Below are 24,349 nucleotides of genomic sequence, written 5' to 3'. Positions count from 1 at the left end.
TTTTGAGACACTGAACCCGCAAAATGCAATATGATCTTAACTATTTCTAAATGTTTCACCCTAACACCTGCACAAATAATTGAGTAGGGAAAATGCAAGCAAGATAAATACTGGCTGTTTGTGAATACTAGAATTTTAGGTGATTTTTATATTGTTTTCATGTTTATATTTTTCTAATTGTTTATAGAATCACAATAATACATTATTTTAAATGACATTTTCAAAGGCTTTTTAATTGCATCTAAAATAATTCCAGAAATACTGTTTATCTACTAACGAAGACTGTTTATGGGAAGCAGCAGTCAAGACAGGGGAGGCCTGCAGGACCCAGAGCGAGGGTTCTGAGGCTCTGTTTATACTCTAGGCTTCATTGACTGGTCAGTGTGACTAGTCTTGTGTGTGTCCTGGCTGATGATCTGAATTAGCACAGGGGGTCATCATCTTTTGGATCATGAGTGTAATATCCAAAACCCCACAGCTGTCCCATCCACTCCCTTTATCCATTCTGGCGCCCCAAATTGCCTGCTGGCTGAGGAATGGGGACCTAATTTTTAAATCTAGTCATCATACTGTGACATAATTGACATATAATGATTAGCTTTGGTACATGTAATAATGACTTGCTATTTGTACACATTGCCCAGAGATTACCAAAGTCTAAGTTAATGTCTTTCTCTATACCTAGTTATGATTTATTTCTTGTGATGAAAACTGTAAGAATCCTCATCAAATATGCAATGCAATATTATTAACTATAGTCACCATGCTGCACATAATACCCCCACAATGTATTTATTTAATAACTGTAAATTCACTTCTTTGCACTCACTGATCACCACCTGCTACCACCCATCTGTTGTCTGTAACTATGAGTGTGGCTTTTCTACTTATTTCAGATTCCACAAATCAATGAGATCATGTTATTTGTCATTCTCAGTCTGACTCATTACACAGCACAAATGCCCTCAAGCCCATTTACATTGCTGCACTTGGCAAGATTTCATACTTTTAGACAATTTTAAGTGAAAATAATAGACTACACAAGTGTCTAGACACTATGCTTCCAGTTTAGTTTGTCATGTATATAATAAGAAATATGATAGAAAGAAAACAGAAGTGATAAGAGATTACCTCTGGGGTAGGAATTTCTAGAGATTATAGTTTCTTTTAGTGTTTAATTTTGTCAAAGAAATGAGTTACTTTTAGAGTCAGAAAAAATGTTAGATACCCCAGTTTTTCTTCATATCTTATACATCTTTTGTCTTTTAAAATGTTAGGGTAGGTGTAGTCTTAAGTAATCATGAACAAAAGGAAAAGAAATGACATCATGGAGTCTTTTTAAAACGTACTCCATTCTTGCTCCTCCTTGCTAGCTTGTCAATTTTGTCTGTATTCAAAGAGATACCATAGATTTTTGAATTCCTTTTTATTTATTTATTTATTTATTTATTATTTACAAAAGTTTATTTTTACATCATTTTGTACATTTTTTTTCCATCTCAATTGTAATCCCCGTGGGTTTCCCATCACCAAGTCACCCGTGTTGAATTCCTTTGTAATATTTAAATTTTTATACCTATTATAGATTTTTAAGAAATTCTATGTTCATATCTTTATCCTTCCCTTCACCTTAAGACATTTTACTTCTAACATACCAGCTTCCATGCAATTCTCATCCAGTTTGTCATCTCTCCCTTGTTTTCTCATCTGCAAAAAATCTTATAGATGTCAAATTCATTTCAGTTTATCCATGTTTCCCAGAGTCATCATTTCTTCTTTATCCCAGATTTTCCTTCTCCATAGTCTTCTTTTCTATGAATGCGTGAGAAATAAACCCGACTTTGTTTGCCTGGAAATCTCTTTTCTTTAGTTCTTAAAGAAAGCCGGTTGAATATTCACATGAAAATCTTGACCACCCAATGGCTTATTTGTAGTAAAATTATGACACAATTCAGGTGGACATAATTCAGGTGGAAAATGATGTTGCTCAAAGAGGTACTGGTTCAGAAACAGGGGTCCTTGGGGTTCCTCTGGGAAAAGTCTCAACAGCAACCCTTTCAGCAGCAAATGGCAAGTTTCCCCATGAGGCAGAGACACTCAGTTCTATCCAAAAGGGCAGGTTAACTATAAAATGGGAAGTAAAGAAAAGAACACCAGCATGGACACACGGCGATTAGCAAGCATTGAATTTGAGGGAGTTGAGGTGAGACAATCTTGTATTTTTATCATCTTCTTCCTGTGGGGAACAGACACCTCTTTGTGGAATTGTTAATTGTTGTTAATTATTTCTAGGATGTAACTAGGTAGATTTGAAAGACTGGTAATTCTCTGTCATGGTCCTCAGTCTCCACATCCCAACCTCTGGTCTGGGCCTTAAGATCCATAGCAGTCTGAAGTTTGTTCTCCATGGGTGCTTAAAGAACTTTATTTGGTGTCACTCGGTAGATTTGCAAGGACCTGTGATTCTTTGCATTGAGCCTCAGTCTCCATATCTGTCATAAGCGAGCATACAGATGGCACAGCAGATTCTCGATGAACATTGTTTTGCTGAGTGTCGTTTTGTTAGAAAGTTGAAGAGAAAAACTAGTCCCTACTGATGTTGAGTGACAAGACATCCTCTGAGGACCTGCTTTCCTTATAGGTTGTTTTGCTTCAAGTCACAGTTCCCAAGAGTCTACTCATGACATTAAAGGAGAATTTACCATCTATTTACAGTTATATTTTTAGGTATTTAGTACCGAGGAAGTTTCTTAGTTCACCATATTGCTCCAAGTTGAAGTCCAAGCCTCCATGGCTTCCCAATTTGAGCTTCCCCCAAATCTTTCTCAGCTCCTGCATTGTCATCTTCCCAACTAAGTCCCAGTGTGTGCAATGGTTCATTTCTAGAGAGTTCAGCCCCCAAAACTGCCATCAGTAGAGAAAGCCTCAAAGTCCACATGCAAGTCTCATTTGTACCTCATTAAGTAGGGGTTTTGGATGTTGAAGCATGCTAGACAGCAGCCTGAGTCACTCCCCAATTTCTGAGGCCCAGTGGCTTATGACTTTTGTGTATTTCAGATTTGGCGTAAATATGATGCTGACAGCAGCGGCTTTATATCAGCTGCTGAGCTTCGTGTAAGTGTTGCTGGGATCTGCTGCTGGGTAAGGGTTAGCTTGCCCATCACCGGGAATGTGATATATGTGTATCATGAGTTAAGTTGCAATTGGCTCAAGAAACGTGGACTTGAATTTGTTACTTATAAAAATATATTGATGTTTAGAAGATTTAGGAAGTGCAGGTAACCTTGCTCTCTCTCTCTGGGAAAGAGAAAGAATTGGGGATTTATGACAACTTGTTCAAGCCTGGAGCCATTCTCTTGGTTCCAAGGAGGCTCTCCCAACAGTGACAGCCCTCCTTTCTTGGACTTATTGCTTGCTAAAAGCACTTTATTTCCTCTTTTTTAAAAATGAACCACACTTCTGAAAATGAGCTGCAAGATCTTTGTGAGTTATTTGTTTACTACATAAAGCATAAGTCTTCTTGTCTGGTCACAGAACTTCCTTCGAGATCTGTTCCTTCACCAGGAAAAGGTCATTTCTGAGGCCAAACTGGAAGAATATACTGGCACCATGGTAAGTAACTGAACAATGGGATCTCCATGAGGACAGCTTCCCCTGTCTCCTCAGGACCCCCAAACAAAATAAACACACACACACCTTCAGCCTGGAAAACATTTTCCAAATTTGAGTTGCATTATCTAAATTTGAGATTGGACTGCATATATTTGAGACAGAAAACTCTTCACCTGTCCTTGGAGAAATTTGATGTAAACACCAGGACAATAACCTCCACGCTAATCAAAGTCACACAGAAGCAAAAACATGGATCCAGACAGTCAGAAGCCAACATACAGGGCCCCACCTCCTGCTACAGTGAATGATTTTATCGAGGTTGCCAATAGATTTAGAGCAGTTGAGAGTCAATGACACAGGAGAGTGTGACCCATCTCTGCCACTGATTAGGTATGTGACCTTGGAGAATTGTCAAACCTCTTAACTTTATTTGTTTCATCTATAAAATGAGGGTTAAAAAGCTGAGCTCTCTTGGTTTTCAACCTTGGATGCTTCTGACTCTCTGGACTCTGACTTTTCTGAATATTGCCTGAGTCAGACTCAACTCTGCACAGGAAGAAAGAGCTCTTGACTATGACAACTTGTAAGTGACCTGGACTGCAGAAAAACTGGGACAAGTCAGAATCAAACCCTAAGACATGATCTCAATTAAGGAAATAATTTACTATGTTTTAGTAGCGCACAAAATGATATTTGAAATGCAGAATCATTATGTGTTCAGCAATTAAGAGTGAAGTGGGGAACCCCCTAGAAGCAAGAAGCCAGTTCCCAGCTACAGGAAAATCCCTAGGTTCCTTTGAACCTAGTTCCAGTGAAATGCTTGAACAGAATAAACAATATGAGAAAGGAAATTATACAGGAACCTCGGGACAGACTGTCAGGAAGATTAGTTCTCTCCCTAACATTGATTTAACATAATGTTAGTAGCAAGGGGTGCTGTTATCTCAAAAATTTTTTTTTTCATAAAACATGTGCTACACCAAATACTTGCCTTGAGAATCCCCAGCACATTTCTTGTACTTCTTTTAATATCTTTGATTCTGAGTCTTCCTCACTTCTTCCACCTCCAACTATAATCATAAATCATTCCTTTCTGACTTTTTACATAACTCAGCGCTTCCTTTCCTTCCCCATTCATGCCTGTCTTTCAAGATTCAGTTAGACATTATCTTGCCCTAGAAGATCTTCCAGAACATCCTTGATAGTGGGCCAAAGTGCCCTGTCTGTGCTCCTGTAGATTAATGGGCGTATCATTGTCTTATCATCAGAGACTTCCATTGAACTCAATTGCCATTGCTCACTGACACCTGCTACACCCCAGGCATTATTCTAGTCACCGGGAATTCAGCTTAAGAAAACATAAGAGAGACTGACACCCAGTGATAAACCTAACACATTCTATAATGAAATGGAGGGTAGTGAGTGTTGTGGAAAAAATAAAATGTAGAGTGAACAGGAAGGAGATGGTAGTGTCTTCAGGGGGTTAGGATGGCCACACGCAGGGTGGAAGAGGATGGCCAGGAAGGGTTTCAAGAAGGTGATATTGAGAAGAACCATGTGTACTGCAAGCACAGGACCCCTGGGGTGCAGTAAGACCATATTGGGGTTGTTTGGTCATGGTGAGAAGTTGAAGTTTCCATCTATGTGAGGTGGATGTTGATCTGATTGCTGTGTTAGAACAGCTGAAAAAGAGGAAGTGCGGAAGGTCTGTCTATTCAGAGACTATTATGACCACACAGGTCAACAGACCTCCACACATGGTGAGGTAACGGAAGAGAGGAGAGCTGACATATTTTGAAAATAGGATCATTAGGATTTTCTTTCTTTTTTAAGATATATTTATGCATACAGAACTGGGGTACAGGTCAGAGGTGCAGGAGCAGTGAGAGGGTTCACCAGAGATGAAATGGGGAGCAGAACAGGCAGATCGTCGAGGTACACTATAAGGGGAGCCTCGGCTGGGTCAGGAGAGGTCTGCTGCGCCATATGGATCTCCTCCAGGGCGGGGGATCGAACTCTTGCTGAAGTGGCTTTAGCTTCTTACTGCTGTGCTTTAACCTGCTGTGCCATCAGGGAGGGCCCAGGATTTTCTTTTTTTTTAAGATTTATTTATTTATGCTTACAGAACTGGGGTACAGGCCAGAGGTATAGTAGGTGAGAAAATTCACCAGAGACAGAATGGGGACATAACAGGCAGATCCACTGAAATACACTGCTGAGGGGAGCAGCAGGCAGGTCAGGAGACAGCCGTCTGCCTTGCCATGTGGGTCACCTCCCTGGCCGAGGATCAAACTGGTGCTGCAGTGGCTGCAGAGAGCTTCATAGTGCTGCCCTTTAACCCACTACACCACCAGGGAGGGCCCTAGTAGGATTTTCTGACCAATCAGTTGGGAATCCAGAGTAATGCTGACACTCTTTCTGGGTCTTGTGCTTCACCAGCTTGTGACCTCTCCAGGGTAAGGGCAACATACAATCTGTGTACTCAGTCAAGACCTGGTGTACAGACAGCTCTTTAATACAAATTCGAACTGAATTTTTAGCTACTAGCTAGAAGTCACCTGTGAATAAACATGACAACCTCAGTTTAGTTTGTCTGCATTCCTTGTGACCCTCAAGCCTCATATAGCTCTTGCTGTCTCTTGAAGTCCTCATGGAGTGCAAATTGCATAATTCACCATTTTGCATAGACCCAACTTTACTCAAACAATGCTTCCTACTCTGAAAGTATCTACCACCCCCCAATCCTTTTAAAACCAGACCCTCCAGCGTGGCTGGAAACAATGAGCTCAGTCCTCTGTGATTCTTAATTGACCCTACATTGCAGAAAGTCAACCAGGAAGATCACATGAAGCAGTGGAGCTGAGCTATGCTAAGCTCAGAGGCAAAGAGAGACAGGATGTTGGAATACCAAGCTGATGATCAGAGTTAGGAGCAGGAAAGGAGAAACCAAGCCTGGAGTGAGGACTAGAGCTAGACAGCTGAGGACACAGAGCAGAGCAAATCAGAGCAAGACAAGACCTTGAGATTCAACATTCAGATCACTAGGTTCTTCTTCTTAGGCTAAGATTGAGATGCTTTTTCTGGACTAACAGTAAGAAGGTCTCAGAGTAATCCCAAAACATCCTATCAAGCCCTCTCTTAAACTTTTAAAAAGATGTATTTATTTATTTATTTATGCACACAGAACTGGGGTACAGGCCAGAGGTGAAGGGGCGGTGAGAGGATTCATCAGAGGATTCACCAGACAGAGCGGGGAGCAGAACAGGCAGATTGACGAAGTACACAGCTGAGGGGAGCAGTGGGCGAGACAGGAGAGGTCTGCTGCACCATGTGGGTCACCTCCGGGGCAGAGATTGAACTCTCACTGAAGAGGCTGCAGCTGGCTTGCAGTGCTGAGCATTAACCTCTGTGCCTTAACCTGCTGCACCACCAGGGAGGGCACCTTTATGATCTAAATATTTATTTAAATCATTTTTTCTCACAGACTTAATTTTTCAGGGAAGTTTTTGATTCACAGCAAATGGAGTAGGAGATATGGAGTGTTCCCACATACTTCTGCTCCCACTCATGCTTCATCTTCTGACTAGCAGCATCCCTACCTACCAGAGAGCAATTCATACCTGTCACCCAATGCCTAAAGCTTACCTTGGGCTTCACTCCTAGTTTTGGGCACTTTTTTGGGTGTGAACACATTTAATGTACATATGTATATGCCTATATATATATAAAATATGCAATTATACATTATAGCGTTTCACATTTATCATGTATCCTGCAGTATCATGTAGTTTCCCAGCCCCAAATCCTGTGTTCTGTCTATTCATAACTACCTTCTACCCCCAACCCCAAACCCTGGTAACCACTGATCATTTTATTGTTTCCATAGTTTTACCTTGTCACAAATGCCTGGTAGCTGGAGTCATATTCTATGCAGACTTTTGGGTTGGCTTCTCTCATTTCTAAACAAATAGGCATTTACGTGTCTTCCATATTTTTTTTATGATTTGATAGCTCACTTCTTTTTATTCATTCATTTATTTATTCAATATTTGTAATGAATTACCATTGTTTTGCACACTTGTTTAAATAGGCCAAATATGATAACAGTGGCTTGGAATTTCAGACCCAAATCTGTCTCCAAAACTTGTTTTTTTCAGTCATCACATTTAGATATAAATGTCCAAATGCTGAATTCTCAGCTGGAGGCTTTAAAAGCAGGGAGATTCTGGCCTGTACCCCAGTTCTGTACAAATAAATAAATAAATCTAAAAAAAAAAAAAAAAAGCAGGGAGATTACAGTTTTATTGAGAGATCAAGAATAGATCTGAGGAAGAAAGTCAAGTGTAAGTTGAGGACGGAGCCATGTCAGAAGATGTAGCATCTCTTAAGACTTGGAAAGACAACACAGGCACTCTAATAGCCACAAGAGAATTTACCGCCCAGAAAAATCAATTTTTTTGTTTCATGAATCTCCAAAAAAATCCTAAGAAATTGCATATTATTAGACACCAAGTAGGAAATATTAATGAAAGCCAATGGGGAAATATTCCACAAGATAGTTCTGGAGGAAAAAAGAGGTTAAATTTGGGCAGGAAAGCAGGGAGGAGGGAATTTAGCCTCCTAAAACCCCAGGGGGGCCCTCCCTGGTGCAGCGGGTTAAAGCACAGCACTGAGAAGCTAAAGCCACTTCCGCATGAGTTCAATCCCCGCCTACCCCGGAAGTGACCACATGGCGCGGCAGACCTCTCCTGACCCGCCCGCTGCTCCCCTCAGCAGTGTACTTCATCGATCTGCCTGTTCTGTTCCCCACTCGTCTCTGGTGAATCCTCTCACCTTCCACATCTCTGGCCTGTACCCCAGTTCTGTATGAATAAATAAATAAATCTTAAAAAAAAAAAAAAAAAAAAAACCCAGGGGCCCCCTCATGCAAGCCACCCTGAGGTAGAAACAGTCTGGTGAAGAGCGCAGGCTGCTTAGAATCTCAGTGCTGCAGACCCATCAGGCCACCAGCACAGCAGCCACTTGCCAGAACCCTTGCCCTGCAGCCTTGAGTACGGCCTTTACATTTCCAGCAGCTTGAGGCTGGTAGCAGCTTCCAGCTTAGTGCTCAGTGCTGGGGGGAAACTGGCAATACATACTTCCTGTAGTCTTTGACTTAGATCCAGGAGTTTCAGTCCTGAGCAGTAGCTGAGGGGAGTCAGTGATCCACAGCTTTGGAGAATTAGATGGAGACCGTGCAGGGAGCCAGGCTGGGCTGTTCTTTGTCTCCTCCATTGCTCAGACCTTGCGATTCTTTTGCTCATGTGCACTGCAGTTAAATGCTTATTTCTTATCCAAATTGCCCAGTGATGACAGATCAGTCAAACACCAAAACGCCTCTCACACTGATTTTTTTTTTTATGCAGAGCTGATTGGTAGGTGTTTGAGGAAACTGGTAAGAGGGTTTCCATACAAAAATCACAGTTTGATCAGAAGACAGATGACTTAAATGAGATTTTGGCTCATCTATTTAATTTTTCTTCCTTAAATTAAAATAGTGACAAAAACTTAAAATAGTGACAATTTTCCCCAAATAAACAGATTTCAGATGTGGACTATAATTTGCATTTGTTTATTTATTTAAAAAATTTTATATTTCCCTATGGACTGTAGGCTAGACTACCTTTTAGAAACTCCATATTCTCAAAAAAAAAAAAAAAAAAAAGACTTCAAGGCATCTAGGACCTGAGCTCTAATTCAGTGTGAAATCACAAGTGTGAAATCCCCTTCCTGCTGCTTTAATGATTTTTTTTTATTGAGCAATGGACACAGTCACAGAGCCATAAAGATTTGGTTCCAAGGTTTAGCATCACATGCTTTACTTAAGTGATGTAATGCACTAAATGAATTCAAAAGTATCCAAATAAGGATTGGCACATTGGAGAGCTGTCTGAAGCACAAAAATGAACAAGACAGGACAGAACATCAAATCATAAAATTTGACATTTACAGAGCTTCCCCTATTCCATTTCTAATTAATGTCCTGGATAAGACAAGATGGCGTCTATTAACAAAATCCAATTGTAACACCTAAGTGAGAGGAGCTGTCAACACCCAGCAGAGGGAAAGATTAACTGACTGAACAGAATGGTTAGATAATACTGAACATTTATTTTTTAGTTATTTATTTTTAAAGATTTATTTATTTATTCATTCGTACAGAACTGGGGTACAGGCCTGAGGCTCAGGGGCAGCGAGAGGCTTCACCAGAGACAGAGTGGGGAGCAGAACAGGCAGATTGACAAAGTCCACTGCTGAGGGGAGCAGCAGGCGGGTCAGGAGAGGTCTGCTGTGCCATGTGGGTCACCTCCGGGGCAGGCGGGAATCGAACTCATGTGGAAGTGGCTTTAGCTTCTTAGTGCTGTGCTTTAACCCGCTGTGCCACCAGGGAGGGCCCTGATTTTTAAGGGTTTATATATTTATGCATACAAGAGCTGGGGTACAAGCCAGAGGTATTGGTGGTGAGAAGATCTACCAGGGACAGAGTGGGGAGCAGAGAAGAAAGACTGACCGAAGTACACTGCTGAGGGGAGCAGCGGGCAGGATAGGAGAGGTCTGCCTCACCCTGTGGGTCAGCTCTGGGGCCAGGGACTGAACTTATGCTGAAGTGGCTGAGGCTAGCTTTCCAGTGTGTTCCTTTCACACATTATGCCAGCAGGGAGATAATTTTTTTTTTCTTTTTGGTAGAGACCCAGGTGTGGGTTTCAGTGAAAACACGTTACATTGTGTGGGTGCAGGTATTACCTGATTTGAGGCTTCTGAATATTCTTCGCCACTGAGTAGTGGCCAAACAGCATCCCTTGAGGAGATGCTCGCCATTCACCCCTGAGAAGAAGGGCAAAGTTTGGTGTCACTGACCCCCCTCACCCCAGGCCCCCAAGAACCCTTCCTGCCAACAGCCACACTGGAACCTTCTTCTCTGAAGTACCATTCGCTGGTTCTACCAAGAAAAGCTCTCAGCCTCACTGTTAGTCCCCTTCAGTATCTCTGACAGGGTCATGACGTGATTACTGAACAACCGGAACTGGATGAGAGCTTGCGCCTCGCCTCACGTAAGCTCTCAGACTGTAGGATCCCAGGACACCTTCCGGTGCAGAGGCAGTGCAGCAGGAGTGAGAGGGAGTGAGAGGGAGCCCCGAAGGGGGCTCCAGCCCTTTCCCCTTCACTACCTGCACAGCGTGCTGCCTCTGTTGCGTGTACCATGCACTGCTTCATTTGAAAATAACGTGCTTGGGGAAGGGGAGTTTTGAAATGATGACATGTTACAGGGCAAGGTGAGGGGCACTGAGGGATCCCCAAACTTGCCTGCTCCATGTAGGTTCAGTCATCTGCTACATCAAGACCAAATACACTCTAGTGTGCAAGACCTTTGATATAATTAGTGTGTAATAAAGAGAAGGGAAAGAATAGATAAAGTTGTTTCCCATGCAACACCCAAAGTTACCCATCCCTTTGTGGGTAAATGCCCAGGCAAACAGGTGATGGTGATGGTATCAGAGAACAACACATAGCTCATTCAATAGGAATATGAGTTAGGTTTAATGGGCATAGATGGCTTTTTAATATAATCATTACATGTCAAAAAATATATTTTGAAAGATTTGGTCATTGCTTTTTTAATATCAAAGTTTGCAGAAAATGGACTTGAAAATTAATTTTAAATATCAAAAACAAGCTGAATTTAGAGAGTGAAGAAAGAGGGAAGACTGCAGTGTTGTTAAATGTAAAAGTCTGTTGGATATGATCTTAAGTCTATCTCATGCCTCTTTGTCCCAGTGCAGCCTCCCCAGTGCTCAGGAATATTCTGCAGCACTGAGACGTGAAGTTGCAAAAGGCACTCACACTGCAGCTTATGTCTACAAAGAAATGTATCGCCTCGTTTTCCCTAAACCGATCTGATCTTCCCGACTTTAACTTTTAATCCTACCTTGTTTAAAGCTTAGTATAATCTTGTGAACAGCCCCTTTGGATAGTGCTAAGTCCCTCTACAAAAGGAAAAGCTCAGCCTCTTAGATTTCTCAATCACGTCTATTCAACTCAGACTCTTTGCCAAAAACATTAAAGTGAGTAAGGAGATAAAGACAGTTTATGGGACCTCATTGTGAAGAGGGAGGAATTGAAGCCCCTGGAATCAGTCTTCTCACTCTTCTGGTTTCCAGGGTGATGCCTATTGACCAATCAGTTGCTGTTGCCTCGCTGGCATTCACGGTTGAAGTCTGTAATGAACTCATAATCTATTCTCTTCCATCTATCTGGAAGTCCAGGCTACCCTAGCATCCACAATTTGACTCCAGCTGGATGCATACCAAAAATTCTCTGCCACATTCTCCTCCCAGCCTGCTAACAGGCGGATCCACTCCCATTCTCTGTTCTGACATCACCTCATAAATAAATAGCAAATTCTCATGGAATGTCCATTGGCTCTGACTTGGCATTCAGGTCAAGCTATAAAATCTCTCTCTTCTCAGTGTTCTTCCTTAACTAGTTCTCTTCTTCTGGAATCTCCTTCCCACAGAATTAGGTCATATATCTATCTACTCTCCTATCTCTAAAGTTTTCTCTTTTCCTTTCCTTTGAGGCCCAGAGAGGGAAGATTATCCCCTATGTCTTACCTTACTCAACTATTTTGCTGTCATGGAAAAATAATATTTGGATCTGAATCAGTTTCACTCAGAATAGGAACTTGCTTGAGTGGTTTACATAATGAATTCTTGTTACAAGTATTTCCTACAATTATACCTTCTCCTGCTTTCCAGATGAAGATCTTTGACAAAAATAAAGATGGTCGGTTGGATCTTAATGATTTGGCAAGGTGAGTAGCATGGAGATGATGTCATTGATTCAGTAACACCTTTATGGGGTTCAATGCTAGTAAACCCATCATTTCTAAAGATAGAGATCAAGTCTTTCCTGAAATCCTAAAGACAGCTGCACTTTACCCAATAAGACACAGTGGTTCTGAATATTTGTGTAGAAACAAAGATCCTTTTGTGAAGATAGTAAAAGCTCTTCTCTCACAAAATGCACAGAATTTTCATAAACTCTATCTGTGGGTCATTGATGATTCCTCATAGGGGCCCAAGACCATAAATAATCCTCAATTCCACTCACTAACAACCTAAATGCCCCAGAACAGATGAGTGGATGAAGAAGATGTGGTCTAGCTATCCAATGAAATACTGCTCAGCAATCAAAACAGATAAATTCATGTTATTTGTGGCAACATGGATGGAATTGGAAGGAATTATTCTAAGCAAAGTGAGCCAGAAGGAGAAGATAAATACTGTATAATTTCATGTATTTGTAGAAGCTGAAGCAACTAAACAAGGATCAGACAAAGACAAACTATAAGACTGACACTTAAAAGCAGACTGTAGGAGGAAGAGGGAAGGAAGGGTTGTTGAGCAGTCAGTTCAAGATGAAGGGCTGTTGAGCCAAGGCCAGCTGCACACTGTGGTCTTTGAGTGTTGGTGTGTCCTCCATGGGCTGAGTGCTGGAAGATTTAGAAGGGAAGGGCCCGGATCTTGCCCGACTGCTGTCTGTGAACTTGATGTGACACATGACAAGTGTGTCAGCATGTTATCTGACCTCAAGAAACATGACCTGCCGTTCAGAGAAAGGAAAAAGAGTAGCTGCCCCAAGTAAATCATGTGTATATATATTTAAAAAAGGAGTATTAAACTCCTTTTTACTTCACAATAAATACAGGATTATCCCCCTTATGTCCCATCACCATAGTTTTTCCATCACTTAAGTGCCCACTGTGTTTTCCTTCCCCTTTGTTCTCTATTCTCTTCTTCTCCCTCCCTTCCCTCTCCCTCCTACAGTCTGTTTTTAAGTGTCAGTCTTATAGTTTGTCTTTGTCTGATCCTTGTTTAGTTGCTTCAGCTTCTACAAATACATGAAATTATACAATATTTATCTTTCTCCTTCTGGCTCACTTTGTTTAGAATAATTCCTTCCAATTCCATCCATGTTGCCACAAATAACATGAGTTTATCTGTTTTGATTGCTGAGTAGTATTCCATTGGATAGGTAGGCCACATCTTCATCCACTCATCTGTTCTGGGGCATTTAGGTTGTTTCCATAGCCTGACTATTATAAATAGAATTGCATAGGAGTAACATAGGAGTACAGATTTCCTTTCAAAGTAATGTTTTTGTGCTCTTTGGAGATACCTAAGTGTGAAATTGCTGGGTCATATGTCAGATGAATTTTTAAAATTCTTTCTATGGTAATTATCTTAATTCTCTTTTCATTTTCTATTTAGGATTCTGGCTCTTCAGGAAAACTTCCTTCTTCAATTTAAAATGGATGTGAGTAGTGACATTTCTCTTGATGAGCATGACTTTCATGTTTCTCCATAGATCTGAGACAGAGGGAATAAAGAAAGAAGACATCTAATTGTTTTGCCCTCACCTTACCTAGACAGATAAACTCAGTGGTGGAATCAAGGGATTAAGGGTTATTGACTCAAAAGTTTTTTAACCTGGAAGGACACTGAAGAATTGTACCACTCAAGTTTCACATTGCTGCATTGACATACAATTTTGTCTCTGTGCAGGCTTGTTCCACTGAAGAAAGAAAGAGAGACTTTGAGAAAATTTTTGCCCATTATGATGTTGTAAGTCTACCTCTTCATCTTGTGCTGACTGTCTTACGGTAGGAAGCTAATTCTGCCCCTATGTGGGGACATCTTACTAAAAGAACCTAAATTTAGATGCTGAAAAGCAATCCCACATATATATTGCTATGTCAAGTTACCTTCCTCTTCTTTATTTAACTTTTGAGTACTAAGTAAAAATGGTCACAGGAGTGTTTATCATTGCAAGGAGAAAAAAATCTTAATGGCTATTTTGCCCCTTGGATCCAAACCAGGAGAAAGTGACTCCTTCTTGATCTCCATCTAGAATTGTATGCCCAGAAACTAAAGAAACAATCAAAATAAACTGCATCCAAACAAGAAACATAAAAGCAAAGTTGGACTTATTTGACATAAAACTACTTCTCTTCTAGGACTAATTATTTGACCATTCTTTAGGAGAGCCAATTGCTCTAAGCACACAGTGTGGCAAAGGGTTTGCATTTCTAGATAATAAAAGAAGCTGGGATAATACAAAAAAGAAGGAGAAAAAGAAGTTGGGTAAGAACAATAGAGACTCTGAAACTAATCAGATTGAGGATCTATGTGTGATGTTCTGAGCAGGAAAGAGCATCACCTGGAAAAGGCAGTGTCATAAGCACTTAGGTTACAGCTTTTATGACCAATTGCCTGGGTGTGAATCTTGGCTCCCTGGTTTATTAGCCACGTGACATTGGGAAGGTCCTTAAACTCCTTTGTGCCTGTTTACCTTATCTATAAAATTAGGGTGATGAGGGTAAGAATAATGATAATAATAACTAGCTCATGGGATGTTATGAAAATTAAATGAATTCATGTTTGCATAATTCACTTAGACTTCTTGGCATGTAGCAAGCACTATACTGATTTTTGGGAAATACACTAAAGGACTAACTTTTTCAAAGGATATGTAAAAAATATTTCTGGCCCTCCCTGGTGGCACAGCAGGTTAAAGCACAGCACTAAGAAGCTAAAGCCACTTCCGCATGAGTTCAATCCCCGCCTGCCCCGGAGGTGACCACATGGCGTGGCAGACCTCTCCTGACCCTCCCGCTGCTCCCCTCAGCAGTGTACTTCGTTGATGTGCCTGTTCTGCTCCCCACTCTGTCTCTGGTGAAGGGTCTCACCACCCTGCCCCTCTGGCCTGTACCCCAGTTCTATATGCATAAATAAATAAATCTTTAAAAAAAATATTTCTTACTCTGGAATAAGATGAGTTCTTCTGGAATGGATGAGTTATCATAACTGGAAATTTAGAGAATAAACTGCAATATTTAAATAGACTGCATTTTTTACATATTACTATAAGATAGGTAGAGCAAAAAATTAGGGTTTTATGTATAGGCCCAGAAACAATTCTAATATGTTCATACCACCTGAATCCCTTGGTTTAAAGTATGTATATATTTTTTTAGATTTATTTATTTATTCATACAGAACTGGGGTACAGGCCAGAGATGTGGAGGGTGAGAGGATTCACCAGGGACAGAGCGGGGAGCAGAACAGGCAGATCGACGAAGTACACTGCTGAGGGGAGCAGCGGGAGGGTCAGGAGAGGTCTGCCACGCCATGTGGATCTCCTCCGGGGCAGGTGGGGATCGAACTCATGCGGAAGTGGTTTAAGCTTCTTAGTGCAGTGCTTTAACCCGCTGCGCTACCAGGGAGGGCCCTAAAGTATGTATTTTAATCATCATAAATTCCCTGCTAAATAACAAAGCAAAAAAAAACAATTCTCAATCTATCCTTCAAAGATTCAATAGAATGTGCAATTCACACATGTCTTAATTGAAATTTGATATTTGGGGAATGATAAAACTCAGCATGTCATGCTATTTGTGAAAGTTACAAAACTCAAAATCTACAGCTTCCTAGCAATAGTTACATGTATTTACACAGTAGGAGTTATTGACAATGGATCCTTTTAATTTATGTGGAACAATTACATCTTGAACAGAGAATGTAGATGAAACATGCCATCTCCAAACTCATTTGTGGCCACAAAGGGATACTGATTCAGTTCATTTGCCTAATTGATCTTTAGATATTTGATTTAAGAAATTCATGCTTGTGGTTAATTGATCTTTCAGAGTAAAACTGGAGCGCTAGAAGGCCCTGAAGTTGATGGGTTTGTCAAAGACATGATGGAGCTTGTTCAGGTAACTTCGTGGGGCTGAGGACATTGATCCTGTCATGGATTGGCAGTGCCATTTGATTGACTTCATTGTATATTTTTGGGAATCAATAGGGCTGAAGCTTAATGTTGGAGAGAAAATTTTAGGGATATAGGTAATTTAACAAAATGAGCTTCTGTGCAACCCAAAAAATCTTCCTTTTTCTCTTAAGATCATTTGTCATGTCAACATGGTGAAATCCACAGAGGAACTTCTTTTTACCACCCTTTGAAAGTCATTTATTATAAATGCACAAAATACTAGGGAGGTCATTTATTTTCTTAAAGGAGCACAGCACTACTATATAGCTTACTGCTTTATTTTTCTATTACAGAAATTCTTTTTTATAAATGATAGAAGTTACTAGAATAACTCAATTTTATGCAATAAATCCCATAGCTGGGATGTCATTCATTTTTACGCAAGGGCTGCTTTGCACCTATCTATCAGGTTTGAACTGCAATTTGGTGATATCTTCATCACAGAGCTTTTCTCTCTCTTTTGGGATGTCTTGTGACGTCATTGATTGACTACATGATCCAGTGAAGCAGATACTTTCCTACTTCTCCTTTTTCATGGAACATTAGTCACTAAATTTAGTGGCCTCATTTTTTTTAGGGAGTTTTTTGAGGTTTGTATAAGACATAGTGGTGTGTCCCAATTAGCCTAGATGACAACAATTAAATGCAATTATTCAGTGTTTTTGGAGTCCCAGACCTATTTGAAATCTTACTAAAATGTTGGGGCTTTGTAGCAGAAAAAGGCCCAGGCATTAATTTTTGTATAAAGCTCCAAGAAGTTCACATATTGTGATTGAGATTTAAACGAGACTTTTTTCCTGATTTCTAATCAGTATAACTGAACTGTGTTCTTTGACTCTTGGTTCTTTTTCTTTTTCTTTTTTGCATCTGAACTGGTCCCTTGCCTCTAATTTGTCCTCTCACGAGTTGCCCTTGTTAGAGATTTCTGGCACATCCGGAAGAGTTGATGGGTGTCGGGACAGTGTGGCTTTTTACATTGATTGCTAAAGGAAAAATCCCATTTTACTCATTATCTATTTATGCCAGAATGGCTTCTGTAATAGAAACTGAGTGATTATCTATGGGACATTAAAGCTGCACAGCAGAAGGCCTTGCTACACTGGATCTTTAATTTGTTTTTGATGGGACAAATGGGCCAGCTAGCCTGGTTTTCAGAGCTGTGTGTTCTCCTCTGTGTAGTAGACTTGGGGTCACTGATTGGTTTCTTGGGTGCAAAACCCTAGGGCTTCAGGTCCTTTCAGGTCCTTTCAATTGTCACTAATTTCAGCTTCCAAAGGTGAATGAGAGATGACAGAAGGAAAACCCAGGCCAAATCAGCAAGAGAATACAGAGGGCATTTTTCTGGAGACTGTCAAAACATAGGGACAATTTTTAGACCACCCCAAAACATGAGTTGGAAGTAGGAGTCTGTCACTCTGAGAGACTCATCTCAGTTGCCTGCAAAGTCAGAGTTTCCCTCTCCACCCCCACCCCACTCTCTGTTACCCTTCCCTTTCTGTGTGGCTGTTGGGACAATGAAAAAGCAGCTCAGAGTGTAAGTACCAACCAGTGGAAGACATCTGGTTTCTAAGGACTAAGTCAGATTGTGGTCAGTAACATTAAATAAGCATGGAGCGGGCAGATTTGTTAAGGTCAAAAGGAAGTACATGGTAGTTGATTAGTAATGATCTTTGAAGCTTGCTAATTGAGGGGTTCACACATCTATCTGACCTTTCCTGGTTTTCCAGATGGCCATTGGGGTGCATATCACATTTCATGGCTTCATAAACTAGAATCACCTCATGACTTTTTCTCTATTTTCACTTATAACAGAGGGCTATATAGGAGGAGTAAATAAATCAGTATCTGAAATCTAATTTATTTTTGTGCAGAACATCTGGAGTGTAGCTCAGAGGTGTGAGGCAGTGATGTGGGGGTGTGTGTTAGAGGATTCACCACAGATAGAGTAGGGAACAGAGCAGGCAGGTCTGGTGAAATTCACTGCTAAGGGGAGAACCAGGAGTGGTCTGCAGCACCATATAAGGATCAGCTCTCTGGCTGGGATTGAACTCAGGTTGTGGCTGGCGTCCTGAGACTTAGCCCAAGGTCACCAGAAAGGCTGCTAAAATGTAGTTTAAAAACTCTCAAAGTCTGTCATGGGGTCAGCAGGAAGCTGGCTTACCTTTAAATTGTCCAGCCCTACAATAATAATCCTAAAGGAAGCTTATTTAAAGTCTCTTAATTCTTGCACAACCATGTATGGCGCATATATTGAATTTGTATTAAAATAATTATTTAGTTACTGGAACACTCTTTTCCGGTAACTAAATAGTACCTGAGGCTGTGCTCTGTTGGGGTGATAAGACAGCAAGCCCTTGAGGGAACAGACCCAATCATTTCTGCACAAGATCTTTTAAGAGCCTGTAGCTCCTGGCAAGAAGATCAAAACAAGAATCCCACTTTACACTAAAGAAGCAAGAGTCTCAGCATCCACCAAGATGAAGTAGGAATGTAAACAATAACTGGAAGGTAAATACATGGGATGGCAGCTGTTATCTTAGAGGCTGTTATCTTAGAGATAAGAATCCCCGCCCCTGGGTCTCCTCCAAGTTTGTTCTTTTTCCTGCTGGAGAGACCTGCTTTTCTCTTGTTCAGAAGAAGGTTGGAAAGGATAGTATTTAACCTAAAGGATCAGGTATAATATATGCCAAAAAATTACTAGCCCTAAGCACAAACTTTATCACTTCATTTTTTGAACTGTAAAATGACACACCATAGAGAAATTTGAAAAGAAAACAGAAAAGGAAGCATTGTCTTTATATTGGAATGGACCCATTCAGTGACTTCATTTCTGCATCATTTTACACAGAGCTGAGGTTGTACTGAATAAGCGTTTCATAGTAACAGTCACTTTAGTGTCGTGTGCTATTTTCATCTGTGGCTAGATACGACCATGGCTATGACACAGCAAGGTGGTAAACAGATGTGTTCTGGGCTTGCCTGCATGTATATCCCAGTTCTCACATGTTCCACTTGTGAGGAGTTAACTTCTCTGTGCCATAGTTTCCTCATTTTTCAATTAAAGATGATAGTAGACTCAACTTCGTAAGCTTGTTTTAAAGATTAAAATTAATATGAGCAGGCACCTTAGATCAGGCTGCCTTCACCTGTATCGGTGACTTGCTATTTGAACAGGGACCCTTAGTGACATTAGATGCTTTGTCTTCCATCATCAAAAATCCCTCCCAGCATTCCTGAGCAGTGGCATTCAAGTCTCCTCCTAATGAGTTATGGAATATTAAAAGCATAACTTAAAGGTCCAAAGAAACTTCTCTTACACACATTCACATTCACACCTTCCAAACAATCATTTACGCACCCCAAAGTAGTTCCACTTACGTGAAGGAAATAATTCTTTCCTAGGAAGCGAAACTTTCATTCTTCAATGACCTCTTGCATGAAATAAATACTTCTGCAAATTAAATCATGCTAATGTATAAATAAATACCACCTGACTTTTTTCTAAGAGTGGAATTTGCTAGGAAGATCCACTTACTTTTCTTGTAAAGATTTATGTTTTACTTATTTATGCATATGAGACCTGGAGTGCAGGCCAGAGGAGTGGGGTGGTGATGAAAGGATTCCCCAGAGACAGAGTGGGGAGCAGAACAGGCAGACTGACGAAGTACACTGCTGAGGGGAGCAGCGGGGAGACAGGAGGGGTCTGCTGTGCCGTGTGGATCAACTCCCTGGCTGAGGATTGAACTCAGGCCGCAGCGGCTGCCGATAGCTTGCTAGTGCTGACCCACGGGCTCACTAATTGGAGAAAGGATGATGCAAAAGGGTGAAGGATGTGAAGTCAAATGTCTCCACTTGGAAACTGTACCACAAAGAGCTCCCAAAACAGGTCCACACTGTGCAGCTTGCTGCTTTCAGGACTTCTAGGTCACATTCCCTTGGGTCACCCTGTACCAGCCTGGTGCTGACACGCACTCCTTTATGAGTCCCAGCAAAGAGAACCTAGTGACAGTGTGTTACATATTTGCCTCTTAGTCCAGTTATTCGGGGACTCTGGATAGAGGAATGAAGTTGGCCCAGTTTAGCTCCTGGTCCATATTTACATTCCGGTTTCTCCACAGCTCTGACCTCTTAGAGATTTATTCTTTTGCTCATCCCGTGGCTCCCAGTTCCTCTTGCTCTCGTCCTTCCTTCCCTCTGTTGAAACCTGCCTTTAGCCCAGTGGGCAGTACAATTGGTTTGTTTTACAAGGCTGTCTAGTTGAAGGATGAAAAGTTTTGCTCCCTTTTGAGAGTTTTTAAGAGATGTCTTTGGAAGTAAGGAATTGTTATTGTTTGAAAGTGAGGAATTGATGGGGATAGTTTCTCAGGGCTCTGGAAATTATATCCTGTGATAGACATAAAACTCGCCCAGTAACCAAGGGCTTGGGACAACAAAAGGATAAAGATCCCCTTTCTTTCTGGACACTGACTTTTTAATTTTTGTTTATTACTACTATTCACATGGCTCTTTAAACCAGCTATTTCTCCTCAACAGTGAAAAATGGTGAAAGATTCTCAATTGGAGACCAAAGACTTGGGATCAAAAATTCTGTTTCAGCTTTCCAGCTTGGCAAGCTGCTTTGGCGCTCTCTGGGTCTCTGTTTCCTAATCTTTAAACAAGGACACAGTGGGGATTAAAGGAAACCCAAGGAGAATCACTTAGCTCAAGTATTGCTCACCTTGGCAGACCTGTGAGTTTAAAATATATTCCTTGCTGACATGCAACATGAGTCCTTTTTAGCCCCTAAAATATCCTTGGGAATAAATTTGACATCCCTAGCCCAGCAACAGAAAGTTTTAGCTAAATCGTCATTCATTACAGGCCCTGTAAAACTGGAGGCACAAGCATTTCCCAGAGGGTGATAAAAACAATGTGTCTTAACAGAGTAGCAAGACAGGATAGGTAAGATATCTGTATTATGGTCGCTAAACAGGCAGGCTGTCTGTCAGAACAGCAGAGGAGTGAGTTACGGGTGGAAGTTCTTTTGCCTCAGGAGACACTGGCAGAAGAGTATCTCCAGGGTGGCTCTCTCAGAGGGCAGGGTGTCCCTGACGCTCAGTGACCCTGGGGCCCGGTGTGGGTGGCATTAAAGGATGGGGCCATGATGACTTATGTGTTCAGATGTTGTTTTTGTTGTCCTCAGCCCAGCATCCGTGGGGTGGACCTTGATAAGTTCCGGGAGATTCTTTTGCGTCACTGCGATGTGAACAAGGATGGAAAAATTCAGAAGTCTGAGCTGGCCCTGTGTCTTGGGCTGAAAGGCAACCCATAAATCCCCAGACCAATCTGCTTTTTGCTTTTAATTGGTGTGTTTGCTCCTGCTGGTAAAATTGTATCTGTGCTTTGCTGTTGGGGACTCTGGGCAAACGTTCCAACAGATGCTGTGATGTTCTTGGGTGCCTAGAGACCACCTTCTACCTACAGACACAGCAATTTCTTGCCTCACCAGAAGTCCCCCACCACTGTCTTTTATGTTGTCCCTTGACCCTGGGTTTCCCAACCCCCACCCCTGGCTGTACCCCAAGACTCAGCGAAACTATTGGATCTGCTCTTCTTGTCTTCCCCTAGTCATCTGGGTGATGGTGACAGCTGATTCCATCCATCTGATTCTTCTCGTGGCCTTTCTGCTGAGTCTGAATGGTGCGTGACTTTGTTAACAGTCCTGTGACTTCTATAAATTGATCTTGGTGCAGAAATAAACTTGCTCCTGGGAACAAAGATGCACTGGCAATGGTTTTTGTGTCGTGGCCTTTAAAATGTTCTACCCAGTGGTTGATGGACAAATTACTACTCTAACTTGGGGTGGGGGGAGGAGAAGCAGAGAGAAGGTCAAGGTCCTGATGGAATCCACACCACCAATGTATCTGTAGTTCTTAGATGCCTGAGTGTGCTCACGTGGAAGTAAGTTTCCAGTAATCACTTCTTAGTCATGACATGGAAGAGGCCAGAACATTCATCTTGAGCTGGGTTTTGCCCTTACAGGCTTTGCCAGGTGGGTAGGAATACAGAAGAAATTTGGAGAAAATGTTTCCTATGGAACCCAAGCATCTGTTCCCCACTCCATCCCTTGCCCCCAACAATTTTCTCTAGTGAATGTGAGCCCAGGGGCTTGAAGCTTTCTCCTTGACCCTTGAGAATCATCAGCTTCCAGTCAGCAGCTTGCTGCTCCATCACAGAAGCCTCTTGCCCTCATTCTTGGAACTCTGACTCCATGTTCCCCCGGACAGGGTCTGTCTTTCCCTTGGGAGAGAGACAGAAAATTTAATGTGGGGCAATTAGTATTATGCAACTTAAAAAAGCAGCCATGCAATTCCATTTTCAAAATCATTGTGAGTAACAACAGGAAATTGCTGAAAGTGGACTGAGTGAATTAGGAAATATATCCAAAGCAGAGATCACATATTTCAAGTGTTTACATGAATCCTTCTCATAATTTAAGACATTCTTTAGGCAAAGAAGATGGATCAGTCTTGACTCTATCCCACCAGGTCAAATTATGAGGAAAATGTCCCATATTGTAGAACGTGACAGCGGAGATGTGAGCACATTGGGGTCGGCATAGATGAAGAAAGTGGCCTTTAAGAAGACTAAAGCATCTAATGGCAATTTTAATGTGATTTTCCTTCCATCCCCGGCTTTGTCCTGTCATAAAAATCTATCCATTATCTTCTTCTTAAAATAGAATTAGGCTTTGCCTAATTGACTTTCTTGGAATCTAATTATTTTTAAGCATTTTCTCAACTTATTTTCTCTGAAAAAGAAGATGCTCTTGCAACAGAATCAAGATAATCATTTTCACAGGGAAATCACTTCCAGGGAATTAGAGCCATACTTTGCATTGCTCCTTTTATAACTATGTTCATTCATTTGTTAGCTCAAAAAATGATAAATTCCATTTTTTTATACCCAAAGTTATATAGTCAGGGGGTCATCTTCTCTCTCTTCTCATACCTATCACAGATACACAATAACTATTGGCTTGCCTGACATCTGGTATTCACCTGTCATGTGGAAAACTTCATGGTCGTGAAAGTATGATTTTTTTTTAAAGATTTATTTATTTATACAGAACTGGGGTACAGGCCAGAGATGCGGAGGGTGAGAGGATTCACCAAGAACAGAGTGGGGAACAGAACAGGCAGATTGACGAAGTACACTGCTGAGGGGAGCAGCGGGTGGGCCAGGAGAGGTCTGCCACACCATGTGGATCTCCTCCAGGGCAGGCGGGGATCGAACTCATGCGGAAGTGGAGTGCAGTGCTTTAACCCATTGCGCCACCAGGGAGGGCCGAAAGTATGATTTTTAATGTTACTTTATTACTTGGAATCAACAGGATCAATTTCAGCTCTTTGGCACAATGCATTTACTAGATTTTAAAGTCTCCTGCTGGAGCCTGGCTGCATTGCTGAGACGGTGTTGATGTGACTAGCAGTACAAATTGACAGCTTTTATTCCTTGGGGGCTCCTACTACCTCCTGACACATGTGACATTTCTTGACTTACAACTATTTATTTATTTATTTTTAAAAGATTTTGTTTATTCATACAGAACTGGGGTACAGGCCAGAGATGTGGAGAGTGAGAGGATTCACCTGAGACAGAGCAGGGAGCAGAGCAGGCAGATCTACGAAGTACACTGCTGAGGGGAGCAGCGGGCGGGTCAGGAGAGGTCTGCCGTGTCATGTGGATCTCCTCCGGGGCAGGCGGGGATCGAACTCATGCGGAAGTAGCTTAAGCTTCTTAGTGCAGAGCTTTAACCCACTGCACCACCAGGGAGGGCCCTTACAATTATTTATATACGTAGTAAATAAAACATACCAGCACT

The 24,349-nt window shown here is 41.5% G+C and overlaps 1 protein-coding gene across 2 annotated transcripts in view; it reads left to right on the top strand.

Moving 5' to 3' along the window:
• The window catches only part of SCGN (secretagogin, EF-hand calcium binding protein), a 36,178-nt gene extending 13,936 nt beyond the window's left edge, over positions 1 to 22,242 (top strand). Inside the window, exons 5-11 of one of the 2 annotated variants that reach the window (XM_004693328.2) lie at positions 3,058 to 3,114; positions 3,535 to 3,612; positions 12,408 to 12,463; positions 13,923 to 13,968; positions 14,217 to 14,276; positions 16,361 to 16,429; positions 21,668 to 22,242. In XM_004693328.2, the coding sequence (XP_004693385.1) occupies positions 3,058 to 3,114; positions 3,535 to 3,612; positions 12,408 to 12,463; positions 13,923 to 13,968; positions 14,217 to 14,276; positions 16,361 to 16,429; positions 21,668 to 21,796 (495 nt within the window). In that variant the 3' untranslated portion in view covers positions 21,797 to 22,242. The remainder of the gene's footprint in view (positions 1 to 3,057; positions 3,115 to 3,534; positions 3,613 to 12,407; positions 12,464 to 13,922; positions 13,969 to 14,216; positions 14,277 to 16,360; positions 16,430 to 21,667) is intronic. The other variant, XM_012732960.1, reaches the window with a different exon arrangement.
• Positions 22,243 to 24,349: the final 2,107 nt, after the last annotated feature.

This window comes from Condylura cristata, unplaced genomic scaffold (assembly GCF_000260355.1).
Source record: "Condylura cristata isolate star-nosed mole 26May11 unplaced genomic scaffold, ConCri1.0 scaffold00037, whole genome shotgun sequence".
NCBI lineage: Eukaryota > Metazoa > Chordata > Mammalia > Eulipotyphla > Talpidae > Condylura > Condylura cristata.
This window is presented reverse-complemented; position numbering and strand designations above follow the sequence as displayed.